This window comes from Triturus cristatus, chromosome 2_1 (assembly GCF_964204655.1).
Source record: "Triturus cristatus chromosome 2_1, aTriCri1.1, whole genome shotgun sequence".
In the NCBI taxonomy this organism is placed as follows: Eukaryota; Metazoa; Chordata; class Amphibia; order Caudata; family Salamandridae; genus Triturus; species Triturus cristatus.
Window position 1 is genome coordinate 192,192,475 of NC_140581.1, and position 14,133 is coordinate 192,206,607.

Below are 14,133 nucleotides of genomic sequence, written 5' to 3' on the forward strand. Positions count from 1 at the left end.
CAATTTGGCAGAGATAACACTGAACCCTCTGCCGCCCATTCTGGTGAGTCTAAAACGGGGAGAGATCAGAAAGCGGAGGTCGTTGGATCTCAAGGATCTGATGGAGTGAGATATTGACACTCGTTTTTTCAAGTAATTGGGTCCGAGGTCCTTGACAGCTCGGTAAGCAAGGGTAAGGATCTTGAACTGGATGCGGCTGGCAACGGGAAGCCAGTGAAGCTTTGTGCGATAGACGGTGACTGACTGACGGTAGGGGATATTTCCAATCAGTCTGGCAGCCGCGTTCTGGACACTCTGAAGCCGGTCGATCAGATATTGAGGGGCACCAGCATAAAGGCTATTGGCGTAGTCCAGGTGAGACGTAATGAGAGCATGGGTTACTGTTCGGCGGGAGTCCAGGGGGAGATAGGGAAGTATCTTTTTGATCATGCGCAGCTTCAGGAAGCAGGCAGATGTAACTTTATTAACCTGAGTTTTGCATGAGAGAGAGTCGTCAAACTGAAATCCCAGGTTGCGGGCAGAGTGAACGGGGGAGGGAGCGGGATCAAGTGCCGTGGGCCACCACCGTGAGGAAGGGATGGGATTTTTCTGGTTAAAAAACAGCACCTCTGTCTTGTCTGCATTAAGCCTTAGATGGTTGTTAGTCATCCAGACACTGATGCTGTCGAGACACTGGCGGAAGTTGGCGAACGTGGAGTCCGAGTGGTCTCTGAAGGAAAACATCAGCTGAGTATCATCAGCATAAGAGACCACCCTGACTCCACAGGACTCCACAACGTCGGCCAGTGGGGCGAGATAGACGTTGAAAAATAGAGGGCAGAGCCCTGTGGCACACCACATGACAAGGGTTTATCCTCAGATTTAAACGGCCTCAGCAAGACCCTCTGACTTCTACCTGTAAGGAAAGACTCGATCCAGCTGATGGCAGTGCCGCCAATGCCTATCTGTTTGAGTCGGTCAAGAAGGATGGGGTGGGAGACCGTATCAAAAGCAGCGGACAGGTCGAGGAGGACAAGCATGGCCTCCTCGCCCCTGTCCACGCACTCCCGGACCGTCTCCGACACCTCCAACAGAGCCGTCTCTGTGCTGAATCCCGCTCGAAATCCGGATTGTGAGTCGTGTAGCAAAGAGTTGTTCTCCAAGTACTCCGTAAGTTGCAGCTGCATGACTTTTTCCAGGACTTTAGCGGGTTTGGGGAGAAGGGAAATGGGCAGTAGTTGGCAAAAATAGTAGGGTCGGCATCTGACTTTTTCAGGATGGGAATCACCAAAGCCTCCTTCCAAGTGGTTGGGAAAAAGCCATAGTGGAGGGAGGCATTCCAGATGGATAGGAAGGAGGTAGCTAGTGAAGGAGCTAGCTCGCCCATAAGTTTAGCAGGGACCGGGTCGGAGGGGGCACCAGATTTGCAGTGGGTGAGTAGCCTAATAGCAGTGTCCATGGTAAGTTTATTGAAGGATAGTAGGGACGAGGAAACTGGGGACCTAGTGAGGGGAGGCAGGGAAAATAGCCCATTAGGGAAAGAGATACAAAGGTTGTTTATTTTATCGAGGAAATAGTCAGAGAGTCCATCGCATAGGGCCTGACTAGCAGAGTTCTGTGTGGCCCTAGCGGGGGGGTTAATGAAGTCTTTGACAATGGTGAAAAGGATTTTAGACGAGTTTTTGGCATTTGCAATTTGAAGAGAGAAATGATCTCTCATAGTAGTTTTTTTTAGTTTGAGGAATTTTTTCAGAGCAGATTTATAGGTAAGTTTGGCTTCAGGGTCGTAATTCTGTCTCCACTTACGTTCCAGTGCCTTGCATCTGCTTTTTTCCTCACGGAGGGAAGTGGAGAACCAAGGGGCGGATAGGCAGGATCGAGCGGAGGAAATGATTTTTTGGGGGGCAATGGCGTCAATAGCTTGGAGTAGGGCGGTGTTAAGCCTAGAAACATTTCCATCAATGTCAGTGGAGAGATGTTCCGCCTGGAAGTGGAATACTGGGTCCAAAGTGGCACAGGAGACCCTGTGCCACTTTCTTCCCAGCTCTTTCCTGGGGACCGTAGGGGCACGTTTCAAGCCCAAAGCAAGGATAAAGGGGATAAGATAGTGGTCAGACCAGGTGAGGGGGATGGGGGGGGGGGACTGTGATAGTCGAGAAGTTGGCAAAGATAAGATCCAGAGTGTGACCAGCCACATGAGTGGGGCCAGTGACTAATTGTATAAGATTCAAACTTTTCATGATTTCCAACAGATTGTTGGCTTTCACGCAGAGAGAATTGTCTACGTGGAGATTAAAATCACCTAGCACTAAAAAGTGTTGGTGTTTGAGGGAAAGATCAGCCAGCAGGTGAGTAAGTGCAGTAAGTGACAGGGAGGCGGCAGCTGGGGGGTTGTAAACTAGAGTACCAGCCAGTATTGCTGCCGCGGAGTCAGAGACAGAGAAGTACATAGCCTCAATTATCCCGATGTTAGTTAGTTTGGTAGTGGTTAAATGAAGATGGGATTTAAGGATGACGGCTAAGCCGCCTCCCGATTTGCCCCCAGCCCGATTGATGCACTTTATGTCATACCCTGGCGGGGTGGCAAGGTAGATATCTGGGAAAGAGGAGTCGGTGATCCATGACTCAGTGAGAAATAAAATGTCCCAATCGTCAGAGGTGATTGACATCCAGATATCGTTGGCATGGCGGGGCAGTGAGCGGCAGTTGACCAGGCCTGCTTTCAACGTCCGGTGGTGAGACGTGGGGTGCTGCGGTGTAGGGTATGGAGGACGACGAGGTATATAGGGCAGGAGTGTGAAGTTACATTGAGGGCAGTGGAAGGAGGCATTTTCCAAGTGGTCAGGGCTGCAGCGGATAGTGGCCGAGCAGGAGGAAGGATTAAAAAAGAGTAGTTGGGTATTGGTCCAGCACGTGCGGGCAGAGCCAGCTGGACAGGCAGGGTGCCTGGCCCTGGGCACGGTCCAGGCGCGGACGGGCTTGCCTTAGGCGCGCCTTCGGCGCGCAAACGGCGCGCCCGCTGCGCCCGTCCGCTGCGCGTACGGAAGTGACACATGTTTTAAGTAGGAGTAGGGAGGGGCGTGGCCACCAAGGGGGCGTGGTTCAATCGCACGCCGGCAATGGCGCCGAGTTAGTTTTGCCTGAAATCCGCTGTCAGCGCTGAGGCGGCGCTGAGCCCGCAGAGCGGTGGAGATGGCGGTAAAAGTCCCTATACAGAGGTGAGAGTGCTCGTAAAATCAACAATTTCAAATAGTGACACAGAATAGTTAAAACAGATTTAAAACAGGCTCCCGGCTTTTCGCCTCAGGAGTATCAAGGGTTCTGGCGGGTTGAGCTATGGTCTCAGCTTAAATACCCAGTTAGAGGGGGCGTGGCCACCAAGGGGGCGTGGTTCAATCGCACGCCGGCAATGGCGCCGAGTTAGTTTTGCCTGAAATCCGCTGTCAGCGCTGAGGCGGCGCTGAGCCCGCAGAGCGGTGGAGATGGCGGTAAAAGTCCCTATACAGAGGTGAGAGTGCTCGTAAAATCAACAATTTCAAATAGTGACACAGAATAGTTAAAACAGATTTAAAACAGGCTCCCGGCTTTTCACCTCAGGAGTATCAAGGGTTAACTCCGGTTTACGGCCGAACGTAGCTAAGTAAATAAATAAATAAATAAAACGAATAACATTGCACGCGCTGCATCGCCTATTGCGATGCAGCGCGCACAATTGATTTGTTTTTATTTATTTATTCACTTACTTAACTACGTTCGGCCATAAGACAGAGTTTACTACCCCCTGCCCTTCCCCTCCCCCACCCCGCCCCACTGCCCCGCAGCACTCCCACGAGGAGACGCCACTTGGTGGAGATAAGCCTATGGTCATGGGGCCCCTCTTTCATCCACTTGATTGTCTTGTAAGTAGTCTCGAGTGGGGACCCATGCTGCTGCATTACTCCAAAATAATACACCCACAGAACAATGATTTTAAATCAGGCCTAGCTATTCAATACAAAAGTAATAACTGGTGTACCTAACATTCCATGAATCAACTTTACACCATGCAAATCACTTCTACAGTACTGCACGTGTACCCGAGTACCCTATTCCTAGTCCCACAGGAACCATGAGGCTCAGGTCTGCGACGGAATCATTGGAATGGCCTGGATCCCCCTGCGTACAAGACCAGACCAATGGTGGACTGTGTGGTATGCAAATGTTGGTAATATGATATGACATGACATAACAACCATTTGTGTGACATGTTATTTATCCTGTGATTTACCTAAGTATATCAGAATTGTACATAGGAGCATCTTTTTAGTTATGAATGATCACATAACAACTGGGGATAGAGTAAAAGATTGATCCCGGGAGGGAAACACTCTCCACATAATTGTCTGGAGCAAAGTGTCAATGGCTGGGAGGATGCTCCCCGGCATTCCCGAACCAGCTGCTGCTCAAAAGCTAAGAAGACTTTGCAGAAGTGGCACTGGAAGTGGCCATTCCTTTGATCTGGCAGCAGAGTCTCTCCGCAATTACCCACTGATTGTGATGTATTCTAAAATGTCTGTTAATTTTGCTGAGTGAATTGTCTTTTTTACTTTATTTAGGTTTTTGAGATAACATACAGTGTAGTATAGTTATAGCAAAGCCAATTGGCCCAGTTTCATTTCAGTCCATGAGAACCTGGCATCCGTCTACTCTTTGCGCAACACTGAGTGTCAGAGTAAATAGCTGCTTCAAGTAGAGATTGATTGAACTGTGCATTAGTGTGAATAGACACAACCTGCCCCTCAGGTGGTGCATTCTATGTATTCCATGGGATGTCACATAAGACCATAGTGCAGTGGTGATCATCTCAGTGGCTGATGATGGACGGGGGAGGTCTCTTATGTGTTGCGTCTTTGTTGTCCATGAACATATGGAGGGGGTGCCGTATGTCTTTAGGCTTTCCAATGGGAGGTTGGTATACAGCTGGCTGTTATTATTACAATATATTACATTTGTATGCCTGTTGGAGACACTGGGGGGACACATGTGGTCGTGGATAGACACTGTGTGTCACCCAGAGATCCTTGACCAGAAACACAACATGATGCAAATGTCGCAGATCAAGGTGTTCAAATTGAGAAAACCTTTTTTTTTCTAAAGTTCGGCTCATTTAAAAGAATTTACTTAATAGAGATTAAACTCCAATCTAACCTGTATAGGAATATGACTGCCTGGAATTGCTCCTGTGAAACAAAGAAACACGAAAGACTTAGACATTCCCATCCCCTCTCTCCCTGACATACACAGCGGGAAACAGTTCTTGTTAGGGTGGCACCTGGAGCAGTGTGCAAAATCCTTACGTACTGGATAAATTAAAATATTGCTACCTTTTGTTCCTTTTTTTAGCGGCCATCTACTCATTCACCAATCTCTGAAACTGGCTGTACGGATCAATGCCACCAGTCTTACACCCGGCGGCCCCATCCCAGGACCTTGTTTGGGGAGCCACCGAACTCTGCCTGCTTCCAGTCTGGCCAGCTGTCACTACTTAATACCTCTGAATATAAGACGTTAAGCATTTTTATCCCAAAGTTCTTTGACTAAAGTATCCGCAAGACTCCCAAGATCTAACCCTAATGACCGCTGAAGCGTTATACACGATCTCCACCTGTTATTCGAGGTGTATCATGGTAGACACTGAATTCTCCTTGGTTAAGAATGGCCAGAGGCAGGTCCTCCTGCTCCACTTTGTCATGAGGAGGACGTTTGTCCTTGTTCTAAAGGGGCTGCCACTTCTGCTTGTTTTCTTGAGAAATGGAAAAAGAACAATTGATGGACAGAATGCAGAACAATGTCATACATTCACCCCAGTAAAGAGATCTTGGCCTAAATCCATCATTTTTTTTTGCTTCCATGCCATTCCAGGTTGGACCCAGCCATATGCAAATCAGTCTTGACCCTGCGCCCAATGGGAACAGTCCAGCCCGAACTGCCAGGCCAGGTCCTACCTGGACTGGAAACAAGCATCCTAGGACCGATTTTGGGCTTTCAGCCAGGATAGCTTGACTCCAGTGGCATAGAGAGCATGGGACCCATGTCTGGGCAAAAAGAACAATTGATGGAGAGAATGCAGAACAATGTCATACATTCACCCCAGTACAGAGATCTGGGCCTAAATCCATCGTTTTTTGCTCATAATGCATAATTCCATTTTTGCTCACAATGCCATTCCAGTTTGGACCCAGCCATATGCAAATCAGTCTTGACCCTGACTGGGGGTGAATGCATGATTTATTCAGCATTCCGTCCATCATTTGTTTGCATAGCACTTTTCACCTTAAATGGTATGGGTATGCCCAGACGTGGGTCTCTTGCTCACTGTGCCACTGGATTCAAGCTAGCCTTGTTGATGAAGGGTAATACCCAGAAACCAGTCCCAGGATGCCTGTTTCTGGTCCAGGGAGGACCTGGCTTGGCAGTTCGGTCTGGACTGTTCCCATGAGGCACAGGGTCAAGACTTATTTGCATATGGCTGGGTCTAAACTGGGGTGGCATGGTGAGCAAAAGAATGATGGTTTTAACCCAGATCTCTTGACTGGGGGTTGAATGTATGATTTATTCAGCATTGCGTCCATCATTTGTTTGCGTATCACTGTTTTCTTGAGAAGGCGCCTGGTTAGCATACCCACATAAAACTCCCAGCCTTCGAAGACTTGGTGGGGGGAAATGGGGGGGTTCGACTAGTACTCAACTTGATAAAACGGGGTTACAGTCATTCAACTGTGAAGGATTACTCAGACTTTAAAGTCTATGACTACACCAATCCTTATGCCTGCAACTACTACTGTATGCTCCTTTACCAAAAAAGCAGGGACAAATCCTCCAGAGTTTGAGTCTACCACATGGATCTCACACTCGGAACAAGAAGGCTTCTAAACCCTGCTCACAGAGTGAAACATGCTCCATAATAAGTAAGTATGTAAGTAAAACTGAATAAAAGCGTGTGAATATGAAAACAGCGGCTTGGCACTAGCATCCTAAGAGAACTATGAAAAAGGAGGCCTAATTGGAGAGGGGAGAGAAAGCCATGTTTTTAACATTTTTCTGAAATGTGTCAGTGTAGGTTGAGATCTTAAGTACAGAGGCATGGTATTCCAAAGCTTGCATGCCGAGAATGCAAAACATCTGCTTTGTTGATTCTTGGAACGGCCACTAATTTAGCTGAACTTGACCTGAGGTTACGACTGTGGACATGCCAGAAAACAAATTATGAAAATACCGCGGGCCAGCCTTATGAAGCAGTTTGTGAACCAGACATAAACCCTTAAATTTGACCCTCTTGTAGACATGCAGCCAATAAAGGCTGAAGATGCTCTGTGAGACAATCTGAATTTAGGGATTTTCAAAAGCAGACGAGCTGCCACATTTTGCAGATATTGAAGCTTCACCTGCAAGCATTTCTGGATACCCAGGTACAATGAATTGCAATAATCGATTTTGGAAAGGACAAGACCCACAATGATCAGTTTCTGCAGGTCTAGAGGAATATAAGGGAAGACTTTTTTCAAGATCCTGAGCAGATAGAAACAAGAGGAGGTGACCTGATTGGTTTGCTCAGAGAAGCAGAACTGTCTATCGAATAGCACCCCTAAGTTCTTGACTTTCTCAGCAGTTATTGGAAGAGGGCAAGGATTAGAGGGCCACCAAGAAGTATTCCAAAAAGTAGTGTTATTTCCAAAGCGGAGCACCTCCATCTTCTCAGAGTTCAATTTGAGACACTTTTCCTGCATCTAGGGTACAGCGTGTGCCAAACAGTTTTTAGGTCTCGCCTGACCCAGCGCATGCGCTGGTCTGGCGAGACTTATTGAGAGGGCTCCAAAAAGTGCTACCAGGCCAGCCTAGAGCTACAGTGCATGAGCGCGGGCGCGCGCGCCGCGCTTTACCGCGATTACTTTCACTTTAGCGGCCGCACGGCCGCTTTGATGTTTGAGCGTGATCACGATCGCGATCACTTTCACTTTTGCAGCCCCACGGCCGCTTGGCATTACCAATAGGTCTCGCTTTTGGGACCTTATAAGTATTTAGTTAGGCACTTATAAGGTCCCAAAGGCGAGACCTATTGGCTATGCCAATGCTTGTTGAATTTGTTGGCAACCTTGTCGACATCAGATGTTTGGCAAGACCTCCCACAAGTAGGTTGACGTACAATACCTGCGCTCCTATATGCGGACGATGCAGTATTGATGTCACGCACCCAAGTGGGACTGCAAAGGGTTTAAGATAGTTCTTCAGCTTTTATGTCCAATCTTGGTCTTGGGGTGAACACATCGAAAACTTTTATAATGAGGTGTGGCCATGGTAGTCAGAAATGTAGGGGTATGTATATAGACCAACAGAACATAGGGTTTACCAAGAGAGTCTCATATCTTAGCATACTATTTGATCAAAAGGACACATGGTCCCAAGCGGAGTTAGCCAAAAAATGTACCTTTTTAAAGACCATAGATGCCCTTACTAATTTTTCAAGAAAGCTGGGTAGGAGGCCACCTATAGAACTCTTATAGATTTATAAGGCAAAATGTGTTTCAGCGGCCATATACGGAGCAGGGGTCTGGGGCAATGTGGAGGTTTACCCCCTACAAGTAGTGGAAAATGCGTTCTTGCGCTATATTTTGGCAGTTCCAAGTGGCACATCATCATATGTTTGCCATTTGGAACTGGGCTTACCACACATTGCAGACCTTATAAAAATGGTGCCTATTCTTCTATGGCACAGGATTTGGTCATCGCCAAAAAAAATGCTTAATCAGGACATCCTAAAGGACAGTTTAAGATTGGAAGGGGCTTCAACAATCCCATGGCTACGGTTTATCCAGGATTTCATGAGCGACCTTGGGCATTCAGAATATTATACTGAGCCTAGTACTATGTCCACCATCTCAAGAAAAGAGCTAAAAAAAGAAGGCCTTATGTTATTAGACTCACTTCGAATATCGGTAGAGATCACAAAGCCCACGGTGTTGTCCAATCAAATGCTTTTAACAACTTTTAATATCCAAACTTATTTAACTATGGTATGCGGTGGATATGATAGATATCTATTGACCAGATTCAGACTAGGGATTTTCCATAAACTTGTAAGTTTCCCTAAAATTAATGACTGGTCACGATTAATGCACCTCAGTCCCTGTGACAATCACTCAGTACAGTCCACTATGCATGTTGTTTTATTTTGCAGATTTTATTCTGAATTAAGGAAAATGTGGATTGTTACAATCTTAAAATCACTGGGGATCAGACAATGTCGTCCTGCGTTTATTGTATAACAACTTTTGGAAAACGAACACATAGTCTGGAGGGTAGCACGTTCTTAAAGAGTGTTTACAGGCACAAGAAAAGCATTGTAATATAAATGCTCAGCAAATCAAGAGTTAAGGGATAGTGATCTAAATGAATTAATTTTATAATCAATTGTATGTTTTAAAATGTCTTAATCTTACTGTGTATTGAATTGTGTTTTTTATGTGCTTTTATGATTGTCTAAAAAAGCAATCGAAAAAAGTTTTATTTGACATTTGACACAATTTGTGTGTCATCAGCGTAAGAAACTGCAGAAAAACCTTAGGACCGAATACGTTTCTCCAGAGAGGTAACATAGATGTTGAGAAGCGTGTGGCTTAAGGACGATCCCTGGGGCACCCCAGGAAGAAGAGAAAAAGTTGTAGCAGTGAAATACCTGAAGGCAACTACCTGTTTTCTGTTGGATAGAAATGAGCTAAGGATGGTGAGGGCTGCTCCTCTAATCCTGATTCTCTCTAACGGGTTGAGAAGCAAAGAGTGGTTAACCATATCAAACGCGGCTGAGAGATTGAGAAAAATCAGTGCAGCCCTCCCTCCCTTATCTACCAGAATTCTAATCTCCTCTGAAGCAGAAACTAAGGCCGCCTCTGTGCAGTGGCGAGGTCTAAACCCAGGAGTTTGCTGGCATTAAGAAAGGACATCATGTCCTCATTCATGGCCTCTTACAATATTTTAGCAGGCAACGGTAGGCGGGAAATAGGCAGGTAATTCTTGGTATCAGCTGGGTCAAGGGAAGGGGTTTTTAAAAGAGGAAGCGCTGAGGCCTTTTTCCAAGCCACCGGAAGATGGCCAGAAACCAAAATGTTGTTCAGTAGTTCGATAAGGTGAACTGAAACTGTTGCACAGACCAGTGGCAATACATAAGGCGCACAAGGATCTAAAAGAGAACCTGACTTAATCGCCTCAATTAATTTCACTACACTGTCTTGCGTAAAGGGAGCGACATTATCGAGGACATTAGCAGCCGAGTCTAGCAGGGCTACTGGAGCTAAGGGGCATCCTTGGAGTGTAGTTCGAGGGGCCTCTGCAGCCTTCTCAGAGAGACAAGTGCTGATGGTCCTTTAGATGGGTCATCCCAGGTCTGACTTCAGGTCCTCTGATTTTTAAGCAAACAAGTGTCCTAAACTGAGGAACCCAGCTTCGCAGAGATGCATGCAGGATGCATCTACCTGTCTATCCAGCAGTTTAAAATGGTCCAGAATTTTAAAAATATTTAAAAAGTGCCCTGAAGCACTGTCTTGATGAAATTTTGAGGCGGAAGCATGGACGCCCCAGTGCCAGATTGCAGATGGGTTCCAGTAGCGCGTCTCCTACTGCTTCTGACATGGGTGATGTGACACCGACTTTGCTCTCGAAGACGCACCTATCAATAATGACGCGGGTGCAGTGGCAGTGGGGCTTCAGGGGCAGGAAGGGCCTCTTTTGTCCCAATTATTTCATTTATTTTACTATCAAAGCAGGGGTTGTGGAGCACAATTTCCTTGCCTGCATGAGGGCCCATGGTGCCCTTGCTTCACCATTGCTTCCTCTGCCTTGGGGGCTCTCTCTGGCTCCCTGTCAACATCAGTTCCACTCTCTCAGGTCTGTGGGTCCTTCATTGCTGGAGGCTGCTCTTGTGGTTCCTGCGAGTACTATCCCGCTTTCAGTAAGAGTGAGTACTTCGCCGAAAGACGGTGCTAGGAGGATCAGTGAATCTGCAGGTGAACATGGCTGACACCTTCAAGGCTGCTCCCTTGAGGAGGACCCTGAGAGGTGCATTATAAGTCTGTGTGTGTGCACTGCGGATCTGACCCGCACAAGAAGGGTTGCACGCACTTGTGCCATGCCTGACGAAAAGTCATATTAGTGAACACAAATCAAGGCATATTCTGGCCTGACCATAACAGATTGTTGTCCCTCCCTCGTGTGCACACAGATATGCAACAAAGAACGTGAGCTGAATCACAAACATTGCACCAATGGCCAGCCCTGTCAGGAGGTCACGAGGCTGTTTAGCTTTGGCATTTTCAGGGACCGGCCGGTGCAGAACGGGATTTTCAGTTGGTCGAATATCGTTGCTGCGCTGATGGGTATCTAATTGTAATGTTGCATTGGTGAGTCAGTGCAAATTCTGGGTAAACACTCAGGGGCTTATTTACAAGCCCCCTGCGCCACATTTGCGTCACTTTTAACATGGGAAAAGTGACGCAAAAGTGGCGTAGGGGGCTTGTAAATAAGCCCCTCAGTGGTCACCGGGAAACGTAGCTCCCCCATAGATCGCTAAATGCAGCAATAACCAGCCCAGGTGAATGCAATAATGAGTGACACGCCCACTTACCCAAAAAGCGAGGCTTAGCAGCAGCAGCACCGCCTTTGATGCGGCGATCACAAGGTCCATGGTTTCCTCTGAGAAACCCGGGCAGCTCCGAAAATAGACCTTGTTGCAAACTATTCGAATATCCTTCTGAATACCGAGCCCGTGGGGCCTCCTCACCACAGACTCCAAGGCGTGCTTACAGGCAGAACTCTTTCTTCATCATGGGCAAGAGAAAGGAGAAACGCGGGCATCTGCTCTTATTGCGAAGCGAACCTCCGTCTGTGCGCGCGGGGGGCTGGGCATTCCACACACAAGATCCAGGGCTCTGCGTCACGCGGCCTTCCTGCGCGTGCAGGACAAAAGGAGAAGTGAGAAGACACTGGGCATTTTGAGTTGCCCAATTAGGCTGGTTCCGTACGTCTTCGGATGGAGAGTTCTCGGAGACACGAGACGCAGCCATCAGTGCAGGTAGGGTATACAAGAAGGGTACAGAAATCTCAGGACAGGGGCGCAAACACCCTTTGAAATTAAGTGCCAGCTAAAGCACCCATTATTTATTTATTTATGTATTTCTGCGTCTTTAATTGGGCATTACCCTAAGGTGCTAAGTGCTTTACAATAAAACATAGGGGCATATTATCAAGGTCCGGCGTTAAAAGTATCGCCGCTTTATCGGCAGAAAACTGCCGCTAAAACGGCGATAATGGGCTTGATAATATGCCGTAGAGAATTCCCATAGAAGCCCATGTTCTGGTGTCAACATGGGCTTCTATGGGAATTCTCTACGGCATATTATCAAGCCCATTATCGCCGCTTTAGCGGCAGTTTTCTGCCGATAAAGCGGCGATAATTTTAACGCCGGACCTTGATAATATGCCCCATAGATCTTTACAGAAGGTCCAAAATGACAGAATAGCAGGTTGATACATAAGGCTCAGAATTACAGTTGTTCGAGGACACAGTTGGTATAAGGAGTGACAGTGAACAGGTTGTAAACATATACAATGTAATAAAATCCTGATTTTGCAGTTAATCTCAGGGCAGTGATCAGAGCCTAAGCCACAGGTGAGAGAGAGCACGTTCTCTCTGGAGAAGCTAGCAGGGATGTCATGAAGTATAATGTCTTTAAAGGAGAAGGGCTGTCACCTCCGTGCTAAAGTTCGCTAGAGAGATGGTGGTGCATACGTTCAGAGGTAAAGGAGTGCCATATTCTGGTTGCATTTCTTGAGAAGGATTGTGCCATGAGTCGTTGCTTTTTAAAGGCCAGAGGTTCCAGCAACAGTGCTTTGGCATTTTGCAATGGTCTAATACTTCCAAATAGCTGAAGTTTAGCCGCCACGTAATAAGGCGTGGATGTGTGACACAAGCCATCTTGTATATGGTCCAGGCTTTAATGGGCAGCCAGTAGAGACTGACCAGCATAGGAGAGATGTGTGTAATGAAGGAATCTCGCACTCAGTGAGAATCATTGAGTTTTTAATGTAGAAAAACAGCACCACAAGAAAGTACGTCCACCAGCCACAGGAACAGGTTAATAACTGCCTCCCAAGAACTCTCCCCGGCACGGACCCAGACTCTAGAACATCCATAGAGTATAACCAGGGTCCGTGCCCAAACAAGTTCACTTATGAAATAACATGTCCTCGCGCTACGCGCGACAGTAAACACAACAAATCTTCCCCTCTTTAAACAATAAAACAACAACAAAAAAAAAAAAAACATTAAAAAAAAAAAAATAGGTAAATAAATTACGGATGTAACTTCTTTTGGATAAGAGCTACAAAATCTGACAACCACACAGGTTTTTTACGCAAACGTTTGGTCTCATGACCATTCACATCATCTTGGCATGCACCAGAATTGACTGGAACACAGGGTAACACAACTTCATCAACGTTACTTTGACGCACATCATGGTTGCAATCAAGACTGTTACTGTTGCAATTTTCAACTTCAGAAACCTCCTCAGAGATGTCTTCCAGAACTTGACTTCTCGTAGGAGAAGGGTGAACCTCCTTATATAATTCCCTGTCACCTTTAAGCACAGCAATTTTGTTCAAATTCCACACCTTACCATTAGGAAGTCTAACAGCATTCTTCAAGACTTCACTCACTTCAAAAGGACCCATAAATTGGCTATCCCCTTTGGAAGCTTTCCATGGTTTTCTAACTTTCACTAGCATTCCTACTTCTATATTTGATAGTGGATTAGCTCTTCCCTTAAGGTTAAAGTTGAGGGGGCGTGGCTTGGACGCCGAGGGAAGATGGCGGATCTCCGTTAGCTCCGCTCGGACGCGGTGCTATGTAGCTGTGTGGAAGGCTTCCCAGCGAGCTGCGGGCACTGTCTCCAGAAGAACTTACCAGCGGAACATGGCGTGATTCTGAATTGCTCCTCGTTGGCTGTTTTTTCCACTCCTATCCCTCGGAAACGTGGCGGTTTGATTTCCTGAGGTAATGCCCGACGGCGGCCATTTTGTATCGAGGCGCCGACATTCTATTCCTGAAACACCGCGCACGCATTT

The 14,133-nt window shown here is 46.9% G+C and overlaps 1 protein-coding gene across 1 annotated transcript in view; it reads right to left on the bottom strand.

Moving 5' to 3' along the window:
* LOC146863948 (tetraspanin-36-like) overlaps positions 1 to 11,900 on the bottom strand; it is a 67,389-nt gene extending 55,489 nt beyond the window's left edge. Inside the window, exon 1 of the mRNA XM_085629728.1 lies at positions 11,633 to 11,900. Within this exon, the coding sequence (XP_085485854.1) occupies positions 11,633 to 11,692 (60 nt within the window). The 5' untranslated portion in view covers positions 11,693 to 11,900. The remainder of the gene's footprint in view (positions 1 to 11,632) is intronic.
* Between the last annotated feature and the right edge of the window lie 2,233 nt (positions 11,901 to 14,133).